Source organism: Sceloporus undulatus, chromosome 2 (assembly GCF_019175285.1).
Source record: "Sceloporus undulatus isolate JIND9_A2432 ecotype Alabama chromosome 2, SceUnd_v1.1, whole genome shotgun sequence".
Lineage (NCBI taxonomy): Eukaryota > Metazoa > Chordata > Lepidosauria > Squamata > Phrynosomatidae > Sceloporus > Sceloporus undulatus.
Window position 1 is genome coordinate 297436684 of NC_056523.1, and position 15402 is coordinate 297452085.

Sequence of the window (15402 nt, forward strand, 5' to 3'; positions counted from 1 at the left end):
TTGTCTTATGCAAACTGCTATCTCTTAACTTTACTCATTCATCCCATCTGTAGTACAGGAGATAATGATACTGTATTTTATAAAGTTGTTGTGAAGACTGTGACTAGATTAGTTCTATGAAAACATGAAAATGCTATACAAATGTTAAGTATTTTTATTAAAACTATTAATAACAACACCAACTGCAAAAGACAAGATTTGCAGAGTCAATCTTGGCATCTCCAGTTAAGAAAACATTGAGGGTAGGTATAATTGCGAACTTGAGTCATTAAAGCTACTGCCAGTCACAGCAAATACCATTAGCAAGGTCATGTTTCCTATGCACCTCAATTAATATAGACTATGGTAAGGTATTGTGCGAGCTGAAGTCCAAGGTATCTGGACTTTGGAAGGAAAGCTGAGCTACGTGAACAAACAGCTGACCTGTTATGAGGCATGTCTCTACATTCTAATGGTAAACTTAAATCCTTAATCCCACTCCAACACAAACCATAAACCCATCAATCTCACATGCATCTTCAACATCCCTTTTCTTAAGATTTAAATCAAAAATTATTTTCATTTACCATATATATTCATCTATAAGTCAAAAAATTTAAGCCCAAAAATGGGCTCCAAAATCCTAGGTAGACATATATACAGGTCAATATGATAATACTTCTCTGTGAGCCTTGAGAAAGCTGTGGAGAAGGGAGAGAGGAGAGAGAGGAAAGAAATAAGAGATCTCTGCCTCCCTTTCTGCAAGCCATCAGCATTGGGAAAGGTTGTGGAAAAGGGAGGGGAAACTGGAGATCTGTGAATCCTTTTTTGTAAGCCATCAGCCATGGGGAAGGTTGTGGGGAAGGGAGGGATACTGGAGGTCTATGTCCACATTTTGCATGCCCAGACTATGACCTTTGGGAGAGGTCCAGAGAGGGAAAAGGAGGGAGGGAAGTGGTGTGTTTCCCCCTCCATTCAGATCCTTTGTTACATGCCCCTGAGTTTGACCCTTGACTTATCCATAGGTCATATCAAAATCCATGATTTTGCCCACAAAAACTGCCCTCAACTTATACAAGAGGTCAATATATACACACACGTACATATGGTAAGCATGATTACTAACAACAGTTCCAATGTTAGTTTTCCTTTAAAATTCAAATTCAAAGAGACAATATGTTTTTAAATACTTATTCTCTTTCTTTCTCTCTCACACACATACACACAAACATAGAGTATGTATTTTAACTTATGGTCTGATCTTACCTGTGAAATCTGAGAATACATGGAAGCTCTCTTCATCCACTCTGCATGCTTCCATAAGACTACTAAAAAGAGTGCCAATTGGATCCAAGGGGTGCCCAACCCACCCTTCTAGATTAGTTATATTGGTTATTCCTTTATGGAGAAGTTCTGTATCCGGGCAAACAGAAAACAAAACACACAGCCTTACTGATGACACAGTGTTTTTAATATTCAAAACACACTGCATTTTTTAAAACAGTCATCCTATTCAATCTAACTTTTCAGACAGGAAAACAGAAGGTAGCAATGAGTTATCCACCACCAGTGAACAACCACAAATGAGCAGGGGACTGAATCCAGATCTTCCAGACAGAGGTTCTTTCTCTCTTTCTGGAAGATTTGAATTATTGTTCATTATCTAGAGCAGTGCTACAGTGATGGCTAGTGGACAAGTTCCATTTTACAACACATGGGTGGGGGGAACTCTGCCAGTCGCCTACATTAGATCGAGACTAACCACAGAAGCATCATGATTGAACACTGCTTCACCCAACAGAGAAGAGACACTTTATTCAGCTTCTTCCCTCCTTTTGTGGTGAAGAAGAACATAAGCCAGCTGAACTTTGAGCATCAACAAAAACAAAGCAATTTTTCACTGCTTTTCATGATAAGCCATGCAACAGAACTGCTTGTCCTACAGTCTATGGAAGGCTCCTTGAGCTATCCAAACTCTTTTTTAGGGTCATTGCTGCAGAGTTTATAAACAGGAAATACTGTTGTGGTCTGCAGAGAAGAGATATCTATTTTAGTTTCCTTGCAGACAAAAACAAGGAGAACTATTTTAACTAAATTAACCCAGTAGAACTGAAACAAAGAAACACAAAACAAAACATTTCACAAGGAAAGTCTTAAAAAGTAGTTAATTTGAAAAAGTAACAGATCAGTTATGAACAGAGTCCACAGTCCATGTTTACAGAGCAGCACCTGCTGAGGCTCATGGATCAGAAGAGTGCTTGTTGCCAACTGGAGATGTCAGGGGGGGAAACAGCTCAGGCCTACTGCTGATCTAACTGGGAAATGCAAAATTCTTTCCATGAGAAAATGGCAACATCAGGGAACCTAAGGCAAACTAAACTGCAAACTTTATGCACTCCTTTTGTGGCTGCCAGCACCAACTGGAAGATGTCCTTGCAATATCCCAGCAGAAGGGCAATCAGCTATGGTACCTATATTTGGCATCAGAGGGATGGCAGAGAGGGAGGAAGCAACAGCAGTATGAATGGAACAGTGAGAAGAGGCTTTGACTATAAGCCATGATGGAACAAGCAATGCCTGAAGCTTTCTTACCTAAGAGTCACAAAAACCTAGCTGTAGCTTAAATTACATATATGCTGTATCTTGTGTGCCCTAGATCATTGGCTAAATTTTATGGAGCAGAGACAAGCGAAGTACAAATGTATAAGTATCTAGACACGCTCAAATTTATTTTTTGAGAGCAATATCCTGAAAGAACAGATGTATACACATTTTTAAAAAGTCTATTTCCTACACTACTTCACAGAATATATCAAAGGCAAAATTTACTGCTTGTATCAGAAGCTCAAGGTACTTTCAGACTGTTAATATTAATTAGTTAAAAACACCTAGCTTTTAATTTTAAATATTGGTACAGAAAATAGCAGAAGGCAGCATAAAGGATGCTTTGGAGATTATGCAGAGACTAAAACCATGGAAATAATCTGGTGAACAACTTCTGCACTTCCAATTTAACTAACCTTTGCTTACTGAGAAAGAATCAATTTCAGCTGTTTATTGGTGAAATTTAGCAGCTATAAGCATGGAACCTCTAGAACAGTGTATTCAGTTACTTTCCAATGTAGAACCCAAATTCATTCCAAATTTATGTGAGTAATGCACAAAGTGAAAAAAAAATCATCAACATGTTTGGTTCTTGTGCAGTCTAGTTGAAAATTTTTGAATGTACAAATACACTAAACAGATTTCCAAAATTCAAATGAAGGCCATGATCACACACAAATTTCTTAAGAAAGGAGGCTTACATTTTATATTTTTATTGTGATACCTTGGCATAGTCTTTCCTTAAAAAAATTAAATAAGAGATAATGCCATAAGACTTTCATGACAACAACAATCCTTAGTTTTTATGAACACAGATGAAACCCATTCCACAACTACACTGCTAATCTGACCACAACATCTGTTTCAGACATTATATACACACTCAAGTTTACATTCAAAACATCCTGGACCTCTGATAAAAATCTGTATGACATACATGTTTTCAAAACTCACTTGCCACAGTTGCTCAGCTGTCACCTGAAAAATCTTAGCATCACATCTGTAAATACAGTGTGAAGAAACCTCAACATGATATACAGTGCAGTATCTGTCAAATTACTTTGTACCCCGGATATCTTTATACATGTTTTTTTAAAAAAGATAATGTTATTATATAATTTCTAACTTTGTATTTAGATGGGGAAAGAAATTGAGAACACAACTGAAAAGCTCTAAACCAGCATTAAGACCATTCTCTTGCTGTTCTCTTACTGGACAGTACAGAAAAGCTATCTCATCCCTTTCACCTTTCATTACCAGCTACAATCAGTTATTGCTCTGTATTACACTTTGGTACCATTCCAGTGCTCCTCTTGTCATGCTGTGCCCTTTACCCTCCTCTTGCCCACATTCACCTTTCTTCTGGAACCGGAACATTTCCTGCTGTTTCTGCTGCTGCCTCCTTAAAGTATTGACAATAGCTATAGCAAGCCGCAGTGCTTCTCTAGGATAGCCATGAGATCTCAGCGCATCCACCCTTGCACAGGCTGTAGGCACATGTTCTAACAGAGGGGAAAAGGGACAGGAATTTATTAAAAATAGAGCATGACAGCAGTAAACCTATCACAGAGGGTCATACAAGGGGGTCTGTTTAAGAATCTACAAGAACAGTAATTTAAAAAGAAGAAAGATCATTTGTTGCCATTGACAGATGGTGTCATTCTTCTCATACCCCCCGCCTCCTAAAACAGTGCCACAGAAACAAAACAAAGCACTAAGTCATGAAAATGTCTTTCCATTTGATAAACTTACCATGCCAGAGGGGCCAGCCGTGAGAGTCAAAGAGTGAGTTTTCAACATCATCATGGTAGCAGTAGTTGGTGTACAGGTCACTGCAAATAATGTGCTGTAAATGGCTGTCCTGCCAGTGGAGATCGCACGCCTCAATGGCTCGAGTGAACACTGTCCGGTGAGACCTGTTTGATGAATCTGTCCAGCCAACAAATAGCTTCAGTATTTATTCCATCATATGGCAACACTTCACTCACCCCATCCCCTCCTGTTCCCTGTCTCTTAATGTTGCTATGATGACAAACTCCCCAAAAATAAGAGATTTATTTAACACATTCTAATTACTTTGAAAAAAAAATGTCAGGATATGTTAATAGTAAACTAAGGTAGTCTATAACTAGTCAGCACACATCCTCTTAGTGTTGTATATGTACAGAATGGTACTAGGTGTTCAGACTGAGTGTGTGTGTTTGTGTAGATTAAGGCCATGCAATTACAGATTGAAACTAACAAAACTGAGGCATGGCTATAGCTTTGCTATACAAAGGAAACTTTACAACTGAATTTAAATGTGCTCCTTCAAATCATACAAACTGTATAAAGTACAATGTGCTTCTGTACAGCAGGAAGACACTCCCTCTGTCATGGTGACTTTAATTTATCAGTGCACTGCAGGAGAACGACTGCTGACATCCCTATGCAATCAATATGGAGGGGGGGAGTGTAACAGAAGAAGAAAGGTTAATCAGACAAATGAAACTGTGTGAGATCTGAGAAATAACATGCTGTGGAAAGTTATCTACTGAATGCTCTCATATAATCTTGCAACTGTTAGCTTCAGAAAGCTTGCAAAGTGTGCTTTTCCCTATGAAATGCAATATTCAACCAGTGCTCAGAGTCCCAGTCACTTCAGGATTCTGGGATAAAACTAATTCAAGTCATTTTGTATGTTCTTTGGGGCATCAATAAAAATTCTTATTCATTGTATGTAAAAAGCTACTAATATTTCATTTAGTAACTTTTGAAAAGAGGCTGCCAGTGCAAACATATCCATGTCACTACATCATCCCAACCCCAGGTACATGCAGCTCTTATTAATGTCATACTTAGCACTGTGTTTACAATGGAAGGGCATCTAGAGAACAGGTGCAAGCAATTACAAACAAATGTCAATGTGGTGCGAGCTGGAATACTGCCCTTGAAATGGAGTATTTACTGTATATACTTGTGTACAAGTCAAGAAAAGTTGTTCAAAAAATTGACCCCAAAAACTGGATCAACTTTATCAATTTACACTGGGCCTTAAGTATAAGTAGGGTTTGATTGTAGGGCACACTTGATTTAACCACTCTCTCTCTTTTTTTTTTTTACTCTCCCCATGTCCATCAAGCTCCAAGTTTATTCTGTCCATTGGGCAAACTAGATATTAGCCCCCTCTCTTTTTAACTTCCAGAGCCCCATCAAGCTCTAAGGGCCGGTACAGACAGGCCAGAATAAAGCTGCTTCGGGTCACTTTGGAGGTATGCTGTTTCAATGATGCATGTGCCCTAAGAGTCTGGAAGCCATGCCAAAACCATGCTCCAGTCCTTAGGACTGGAATGCAGCTTTGGTGCAGCTTCTGGCCTCTTAGGACGCATGCATCATTGAAACAGCATACCTCCAAAGTGACCCGAAGCAGCTTTATTCTGGCCTGTCTGTACCGGCCCTAAGTTTATTATTTTAGTTTGCTGGGCAAACTGGATTTTAACCCCACCCCCTCTTTTTAACCTCTCCAGACCCAAAAAGAGAAAGGTTCCCTTTGCATCCTGACCACAGTCTGCTTCTTCTCCCCCATCCTCATGCGTTCTTTTCTCCCACTGCCCAGCATAGCTCTGTACTGCCTATGATGGAGGCAGCCCAGATTTCCTCTTAGGGAGGAACACGGCAACAGTGGTCATGGTGGGAATGTCTTTCTCCTCAAGCTCTGAAATCTTTTTCTGTTTATTTTTGGAGGCATACCAGATTTTACCCCCCCACACACACACACTTTATCCTGTTAAGTGCCCCTAGGTTTCACCCTCGAGTTATTCACAAGTCATACATGAGGTCAACTTATACACAAGTATATATGGTAATATTTAATACCATACAGAATATTCTGCAAGTAAAGTTTTGGATTTCAACCTTCAACCAAGCTGAGAAGGTGATCAATATACAAAGAATTGCAATAAGTCATCTAGCACCACAGATGTTTTCAGTACCTGTGAGTGAACAGAAGAAAATATGCCAGATAATGTTGGACTGCAACTCCCACAATCTCCCATCAATGTATACGTTGGCTACAGCTGATGAGAGCTGAAGTCCAACTGAGGGTGGGGGTGGAGGGAGAGTTGCTTACCCTGGTGTTTACTGTTTGTAAACATAAGTATCCTTTTACTAAGTATAGCATCACCATGGAATGAAAAAAAAAGGTTAGGGCAAAATAGAGAACAAAAAGCAACTGTGCAACAAAAGTATATTTTAGATAGTTCAGGGAGGATATTAAGTGAGGGCTCACCTTGGATTGCATTTACACCCTGAGGCAAAGCATGGGTTAGACTGGGCAAGTCATTTCCATGGTTCCCATCTTCCCAGGGACAAACATCAACACTGTTCCATTTTTTCAGCTGCTTCAGCCAACTGGCCTTTTGTTCCACTTTGCAATGGGGATTTAAGACTATACACATCCAAAGAGCACCTATTAAGGGATACACAAAACTCAATGGAGGCACATTACCTTAAACTTTATGAAAAGCACAGGAAATGCAAGTCTATAAATGGATGCCAATGTTACCCTGCAAAACCACTTGATCCAGTCTGCCACCACAATGTCAAGGATTCTGTAATAGCAACCCGTGCACAGTACTGTTTCAGTCTCCTGAAAGGAGCTAACCAGAACATTTATTTTGTAAGAAAGCAGGCAATTTGGAAGAAATAAATAATTACAAGAAAACCCAAAACTATAGAATTTAACAAAGATGTTATGCATATCTACAAAGAACCTAAAAGTTAGTTCAAAATGATCTGTCCTTTTGATTTTTAATATACTGTGTTACACATTCAGTAAATCTGAATTTTTCAGATTCTGAAAAGAGAACATACATGTGGAAATTGATTATGAAATTTCAAAATAAAAGCTCAATTTTATATTGGTTAATGAAAAACTGAGGAATGTATCTGTATTGCCCTTTTCTAACTGAAGGATGTCCAAATAAGATGCACTTAATCTCTCTCCCTCCCTCCCTTCCTCCCCCCTCTCTAACCAGTCAAGTGAAAATCAGATGAACAGCCTACTAAAAGTTTAAAATTTATGTAAGACCTTAAGAAAAGTGAAACAAAATTCCAAGGAAAATCCCAAACGTCCAATTTACACAAAGTCAGAATTACACATTCATTTAAAAAACCAGAAGATTTAATCCACTCTGATCTCTCTTTACCTAGGTACAAGTTAATTTAGGATATATGGGTTGGGCTATTTTTCTGTAGATATGATGAAAGAATTGCTAAATTCAGTTATATTGATTCAGTAATGCTTGCCTTTCCCTTCAAAAAATAGAAATATGCTTCATAATTATTCCTACAATTATGCATGAAATACCCTTCATGAAAATTTAGAATTTCAATTTTCTGCTGACATTTAACTCTGAACCAATGCAGGAATTATATCCTTGACACTGCATGCCAAGAGAGGCATGAATAAATCAAGGACTACTAGAACAATTTTAAGATATCGCTTTTAAAATCGGCTGTCTTACTGCTGTTGCAGACTTCTGACAAGCATGGTGAAGACATCCACCAGTACTATTTAGCAACACTCCATTTGTTCATCAAGGAAGAGTTTTTACACACTTCAGAGAACTGCAGTATCTGCTAAAATGAATGACAGCCTTTCAAGGAGGGAGGCGCAGCAGCCAAATGTGACTAACAAAGAAAATAAATGTGAGTCTGCAACAAAAGGTTCCCATATATTATGTTGGTCCCCAGAAGCAATTCAGCCCCAAAAGTAAGTAGTATATTCTTGACAATATGCAAGTATGACCTTGTTAGGAAACAGTATGAATAAAGAAAGGCAAGCCAGCAGATTGTAACCATCTCCCTCGCTTTCTTTAGCATGAATTTCATTTACTCAAGAGCTGAACTGCTAAAAAAAAAGTCTACATTAGCAATGACCCCCCAAAAAAATGGCCCAAAAGACACACCGATTGTAAGGCAGTTGCTTTGATGCATAATACATATTATATTTTTATACTATATAATATGGAACCTACCCAATTTTAAGATAATTCAGTCCTTGCCAGGTGAAGCCCTGGTGGCGCAATGGTTAAATGCCTGTACTGCAGCCACTCACTCAAAACCATAAGGTTGCGAGTTCAATACCAGCAAAAGAGCTCAGGCTTGCATCCTTCCGAGTTCGCTAAAATGAATACCCAGATTGTTGGGGGCAACTAGCTTACAGTTGTGAACTACATAGACACTGTTAGTTCAATATGAAGCAATATATAAATGAAGCTGTTTTTGTTTTGAAACAATGCAATTTCTTCTTTTGTGACACTGCAAAAGTGGGATAGCGCCACACTGCTATCCTGTTTGTTAGTTCCATCTAAAGTAGACCTATTCAATCAATTGATGAATGAAGAATAAACTGATAGGTAAAATTCTGTTGACTATTCTAGTTCATTTTAGTCAGGACTAAGAACAGGACTATGACCATTATTTGTGTATCATTTCTTCTTGTTGTTGTCATTTCTGATTTATGGTGAGTCTAAGGGAAACCTGTCATGGGATTTTCTTGGCAAGATTTGTTCAGAGAGGGTTTGCAACTGTCTTCTTCTGACCTTCCCAAGGTCAAACAGTGAATTTCCATGGTTGAATGGGGATCTGAACATGCGAACACCTCGTCTTTAACATTTCATCCTGCATTCTAAAAGAAAGTATTCCATAATCAATTTCTAAGCGCTTTGGGGAAAATGGGGAAAGTCCTTTCATCTCTATTAGTGCCAAAGGACTAAGCAGTCTCAGCTTTTCTCCTTCTCAGTACAGAGGAATGACAAAGGAGGAAATGTGAGATCCATCTCACATTTTGCTGGGAGAATCTGAACTCAGCCTCCAACTTGTTCGTCTGTTTTTTGTTTTTTGTTTTTGTTTTCCAAGTTAACAGTTGAATTCAGAATACCAGTAGCACTAAAGCAAGACCACCAAATGGGTTGAACAATGTGTTGCCTTTTGCCTGTTTTTGCACTGAGATGGACAAAACTAAGCTCAACTTTAATATGGTCAAGTAGAAGCACAGACATTTGATCCAGGCTAGAAATTTTATATAAGATCTCTTGAGTTACGCATCTAAACTTTCTCTTTAGCAACAGTGCAACTCACCCTGCTATGAAATTTTCTCAATGCAGAAGCAAACACACATCACAGGCCAATATGCAAATTTCATATTTCCCTGAAGATAATTGGAAGATGCATCATGCTGCGACTGCAATTTGGTATTAATTTCACACAAGGGAAAATAATATTAAAACTGTCACTTCTTAGTGAGGTATTGTCGGTTCCAGTTTCACAATCATTTGCTTGCCTTCAATAAAAAGTGGCCTCGCCAGATCAAACCTCTGATTCCAACAGAAACATTATAAAGACCAACCATACAGAAATGTTTCATCCTCCATCAGGTAAAAAGAAAGAGACTGGAGATCAGACGCTGAACTTGTTTCTTACATCAGCATTTCAACTAATAAATACAAAGTGGCATTATTAAAGTGCTAGGTCACATTAATAGCTATGCTTCTCAGTATGGATCAGTTTCATAAACCACAAAAGAGGTCCGTGTTCAATTGGTCTTCGGAGATTGGTACGTTTCCTGTAACACTGAAGAAATTTCATTTGTAATGAAAGAAATGACTATTTTGGTCAATGTACATCCTCTCTTTCTATCCAAGAGTGCAGAAGGCAGCTAACAAGGCTGAATCAAAACATCAATATCAGTCAAATAAACACAGCATTAATGTAATAAAAGCCAACACAGTGAACAGACTTAAAGTATATAAAAATAACTTTTGAAAAAAACCTCTCCTGCTGGGCTAGACACATTTTCAGAAAATGGCAACAGCTCAGTTAGGTGAGGATTATATGACTATCTGGAGGCAAAAAGATGCACCGCCTACACCTCAACTATCAAGAGGGTTTGAGCTTACATTTCTGGGAGACAGGGAGATGAAGAAATATTGCTCTGGTGCAATAATTTTGCTCACAACTGCAGAAAAGACTGTTTAGACATATAGCTCACACTTCCTAAAAATTATTGTTTTTTAAAAGAATATGTTTGCAATGCTTGAGACTGCAGAAACATATCTGGTAAAGCCTGAGGAGCTTGATGCAATACTGAATAAAGTTTGCAATGGACTGGGGGTTAGAGATTACCAAAATGAAGGCAGTCCAGCTGGTGCACAGGAGTTCACCAGAGCCTGCCCAGAGCTGTACCCAGAGGAAAAAGAGGACAGCTAGGCATCTGGAAGTAAGTGGCCATATGATTCCATATCCATGTGGGCCTGAAACGTATTTCAGAGATCAGAAAAAATTTGGGACCACTGTTCATAGAATCCCCCAGTCATCAGTCATACTAATTAGGGAGTACTGGGAGTTGTAGCCCAAAAGTATTTAACTGCTTGCAACATGATGGCCACATCAGACCTAATGAGAGGCCTATTTATTTAACTAACAGTCCCATGTTCCAATCAAGCTCTCTCCAAGCACAGCAAAATCACGTGTCTGCAGAGAAAAAGCAAAACTATGTTGCTGGCAGTGCCCTCAACACTGGCACGTTCAGCACATTATATGCAAAAGTTTCTTATTTATGTTTACATGCATTACCTGCATAGATCAATGCTATATATGATTGAGGGTGCTAACTGCATGGAAAAGACCCATTTCCAGATATACAAGTCTACATTAAAACAGAAAAGACAATGGTACACTTTTGCACCATTCTTTATTACATGTAGAGCTATATTATGCTAATCTGACATGCTGGGATAGTCCTACACAGGAACTTTCTCCACTGTCTCCTATATAACTGGGAAAGTGATAGTTAAGTTCAGATGAGCAAAAAAATATCTTGAATCACTTTAAATACTATAACCTTCATTAGGCATAAGCAGTCATGTACTTGAGCCCAAATATCAGATGTCTCCTGCAAGTTCTGCAAAGAACAAACTCATAACACGTGTCTGTATCTCAAGGATGATGCATACACAGGATTTGTGAAGAACCCGTCTGGAAAGAATGAAATTCACTCCTGCCATATGCCCATAAAAATCATTTATGCCACTACGTTACTGGAAAATAATTCCTTATCCTTTTCATTGTGAAAACCACAGGTCTGCAGCAAAGCTTATAAGGCTCATCTTATAATCAGGTTGTGCAAGTCCAGGTTTCAAACTAGGTATAATATGCAATTAGTTATCACATTATTAAAAATTATTAAAATTATTAAAAGATAAGGCAGGGAGTCTGATCAGCTTGGAAGACTTATCATCTATGTCAGTACTTTCTCCTTTCCCCTCTTACTCTGTTTCAAAAGCAATTGCTTCCAGTTACAACCAAAACTAGTTCTGTCCATGCAACCAGAGATCTATTAGAACTAAGTGTAAATCAGAAACCCTATTGGGAATAATCTAATTAAACCAGTGGTATCATCAACATAGAATGAAATAATCTGTAGTCCCAAGAACTACAGTAGCCCGCTGCACATTCTTCCTGAAATGCACTGTAGGAAAACCAAATTTTACTGATAGAGCACATTCATGAATAAAAATTGCAGTGAATGTGCCTCTGTAGTGCATGCTCGTATTCTTGAGATTCTTACTGTGACTAGGGCACCACAGGAGTGCTTACTATGTATTTTGCTCTAATTCATTCTATTACTGAATTAAACTTTGATGTATTGGTCCTGACAAGTGCTTCATGCCGACTGTATTGTGTATGATAGTATAATCACTCCCCATGCTTTTCACACTAGCTGGCTGATTAATGCAATAGATTACCTGCAGCACTGATGGCAAGGGGGAATTATGGTCCTTCCATAAGCTACAGTCGGTGCACAGTGGTGGAGGTTGGATGTAACAAAGACACACAGCACAGAGCCCACCTTAAAGCTTTTCTTCTGCTCAAAAAAGAGAGTGCTGTTTTAAGTCTGCCCTGTCAATGGATAAAGGAACCTCTAGGATGAGTTTTAAAAAAGCCCCGTGGTTTTAGCCTTTCCTTTATCAATTGCTTCACATATTTCTATGGAATTGGGGATTAATATTCAATCTACTGTCACATCCTCCAAATGAAGAATCAATACATCATATGTTTCTGTTTAAGGTATATGACTGCTACAAGAACAGTGTCCCAAAATTCAAAATCAGGCCTGTGATGATCCAGGTGAAAACTATTCCCAAACCAATTAAATACACTGACAATCTTACTCAGAGTGATGCTCTAATAAAATCAGTTATAAGATACAGACTAACTTAGTACAGCAACAGCATTGGGTCCAAATTATTTATTGTACACATCTTCTTTACTCTTTAGTTGCTTGCAGTAAGAGAAGCAGGACACTGGTCAGTATTCAATAGTTCAACACCCACTGTATGAGTGTTTTTGCATATTTGTGTATGTGTGGTCTTTCTTTTATTTTAAAGCCTACAATATATTTTAATAGTTACACCTATTCTATGGCAAACAGGAAATGGTTCTTATTTTTTAATCTAGTCAGCAGGGAGTAGTCTGTGTACACTAAGGGATTACTTTAGCTTTGTAAATAGTTACACAGATATAGGAAATACTTATGGCAATCAGTTCAGAACGCCAGGAATAGCCATCTGTAAATATTCCTGGGGGTGGGGGATAATGTGTGAAAAGCTACAGTAGATCTAAAAAGGTCCTTACTGTCCAACTGTTAAAGAACCATCATTAGAAACTCACAGTACTTAAAATGGACAAAATAATATTTGTTTTGAACTGGAAAAATCCAAGGTTGAGTTAATGTTATGCTCAGATGACAAACATCTGGTAAAATGTATAAATTGCTGTTGGGATTGGAAATGGAGGATGAACATGTTAAAGAATGCATGACAAAATAAGCTAAAAATTTTGGTTACCGTATATACTCGACTATAAGTCGACCTCATGTATAAGTCGAGGGCAGGTTTTGGAGCAAAAATTACGGATTTTGATATGACCCATGGATAAGTCGAGGGTAAAATTTAGGGCCATGTAACAAAAGGATGAAGCAAAGGAAAACAATACCAAAGAACTTGCAGAATTACAGGTGGCATAACAGTTTGTGCTCATATTAAAAGATGGATTGAAGAGAGAGTAGAGGGAAGTCAGTGCTTCCAGGACAGATTATTCTCTTGCTTTTTACCAGGGAATGGTTCCTTGTCATATAATGAGTTAAAGTACAATACTTACATTGACCCATGGATAAGTCTACTCAGATTTTTGGGGTCACTTTTTTGACTAAAATTTCTAGACTTATTCATGAGTATATACAGTATAATATACAAATGGAACAATGGAAAACGATGTGGCCTAAAGATAAGAAATTTACTTTATGTTATAACTTTAAAAAGAACATTTATAAGATTATGTACTGATGGTATCTCTCTCCTGAAAAACTGTCTAAAATGCATAAAGGTGTATTGAATTTATGCTGGAAATGGGAACATCAAATGGGAACTTTTTATCACATGTGGCAGGCTTGTGAGAAAGCAAGAAAATACTGGAAGCAGTTTTGCACTATGATCCAGAGAATTTTCAAAATAGAATTACAGAAGTGTTTTTATTGGGGCTGCTGGATTTCCTCCCAGATAGAGAAGAAATACCAAAAACTGCTACAATATATGATTCCCACAGCAAAGTTGTTATATGCTCAGAAAGAGAAAAATTCCAAGATCCCAATGCATGATGACTTGATAACAAATTTGACAGAAATGGATAGACCAGTGGTCCTCACACTGTGCTCTTTAAGGGATTTTGGACTTCAGCTCCCAGAATCCCAGACTATTGGCCAACATGGTGGAGTTTTGGGGAGCACTGGGATAGACTACCCAACTTATTGAGAGAGAAACCTTTGAGAACTTTTAAGAAAGATTGGGAACCTTTTATTATCTTATTGCATGAGCAAAAAGATAAAGTATTAACCATGGATTTTGACTATTAGTAGGATTAATTTTGAGGTAGAAACATGAAACATTATTGTGTATGGGAAATAGAATTTCATATAATTTATAACCATTGGTAAGTAAGTCAGAAGTAAATATTCCTTTTTTTTCATTTTAGTGTTTTCTTCTTGTGTTATTCTTTCTTTTTTTCTATCTTTTTCTACTGTGTATTATCCTGTGGAAGTTTTAAAATATTAATAAAAATATTTTTTAAAAAACTCATGGTACTCTGAATTGTCCATTCAACATTATCATATTTCTTCAATTATATTTATTTCCTGCTTTTTTTTTTGCCATGAAACTGAAGGCAGAACAGAAAGGAGTCTCAATCATAGTGTATTTACACTACAATTATAGCAATCTGATACCCTTTGAATTGTCCTGATTCCATCCTACACCATTCTTGGATTTGCAGTTTGATCAGGCACCTAGAAATCTTCTCTAGATAACTGTAATATTGTAGCTCAAGGGAGAGCACTACAGCTCTCTAACAAGAATATTATAAATTAATCCTGATAGTTAAAGTAGTATCAAACAGCTATGACTATCCAGCATATATATACATTCCCAGATTCTCAGTCAGTGCAAGAAGGAGACCCAGGATTGTAGTCTTCTGTGCCTTCGAATCCTGCCCTGGGCTTCTTTTTCTTTTTCGTCACTGCTACCAAGCTCAAGTTATTCTTAAGGCCTCCATACATTTTTAGGTGATGTGTGAAGTCTAAATGTAGCACTCAGTCATTTCACAACAAGCTTGTTTTCTGCTGCTCCAGAGAACAGGACCCGGAACAATGGATGCAAGCTACAGGGAAAGAGATTCCACCTCAACATTAGGAAGAACTTCCTGACAGTAAGGGCTGTTCGACAG

At 37.9% G+C, this 15402-nt stretch overlaps 1 protein-coding gene across 1 annotated transcript in view; it reads right to left on the minus strand.

The window, feature by feature from the left end:
• Positions 1 to 15402, minus strand: part of ZSWIM6 (zinc finger SWIM-type containing 6) — a 136240-nt gene that overhangs the window by 27375 nt on the left and 93463 nt on the right. The window contains exons 5-8 of the mRNA XM_042455092.1: positions 6851 to 7030; positions 4336 to 4512; positions 3939 to 4085; positions 1246 to 1392 (exon numbers count right to left, since the gene is read on the minus strand). Coding sequence (XP_042311026.1) covers positions 1246 to 1392; positions 3939 to 4085; positions 4336 to 4512; positions 6851 to 7030 — 651 coding nt within the window. The remainder of the gene's footprint in view (positions 1 to 1245; positions 1393 to 3938; positions 4086 to 4335; positions 4513 to 6850; positions 7031 to 15402) is intronic.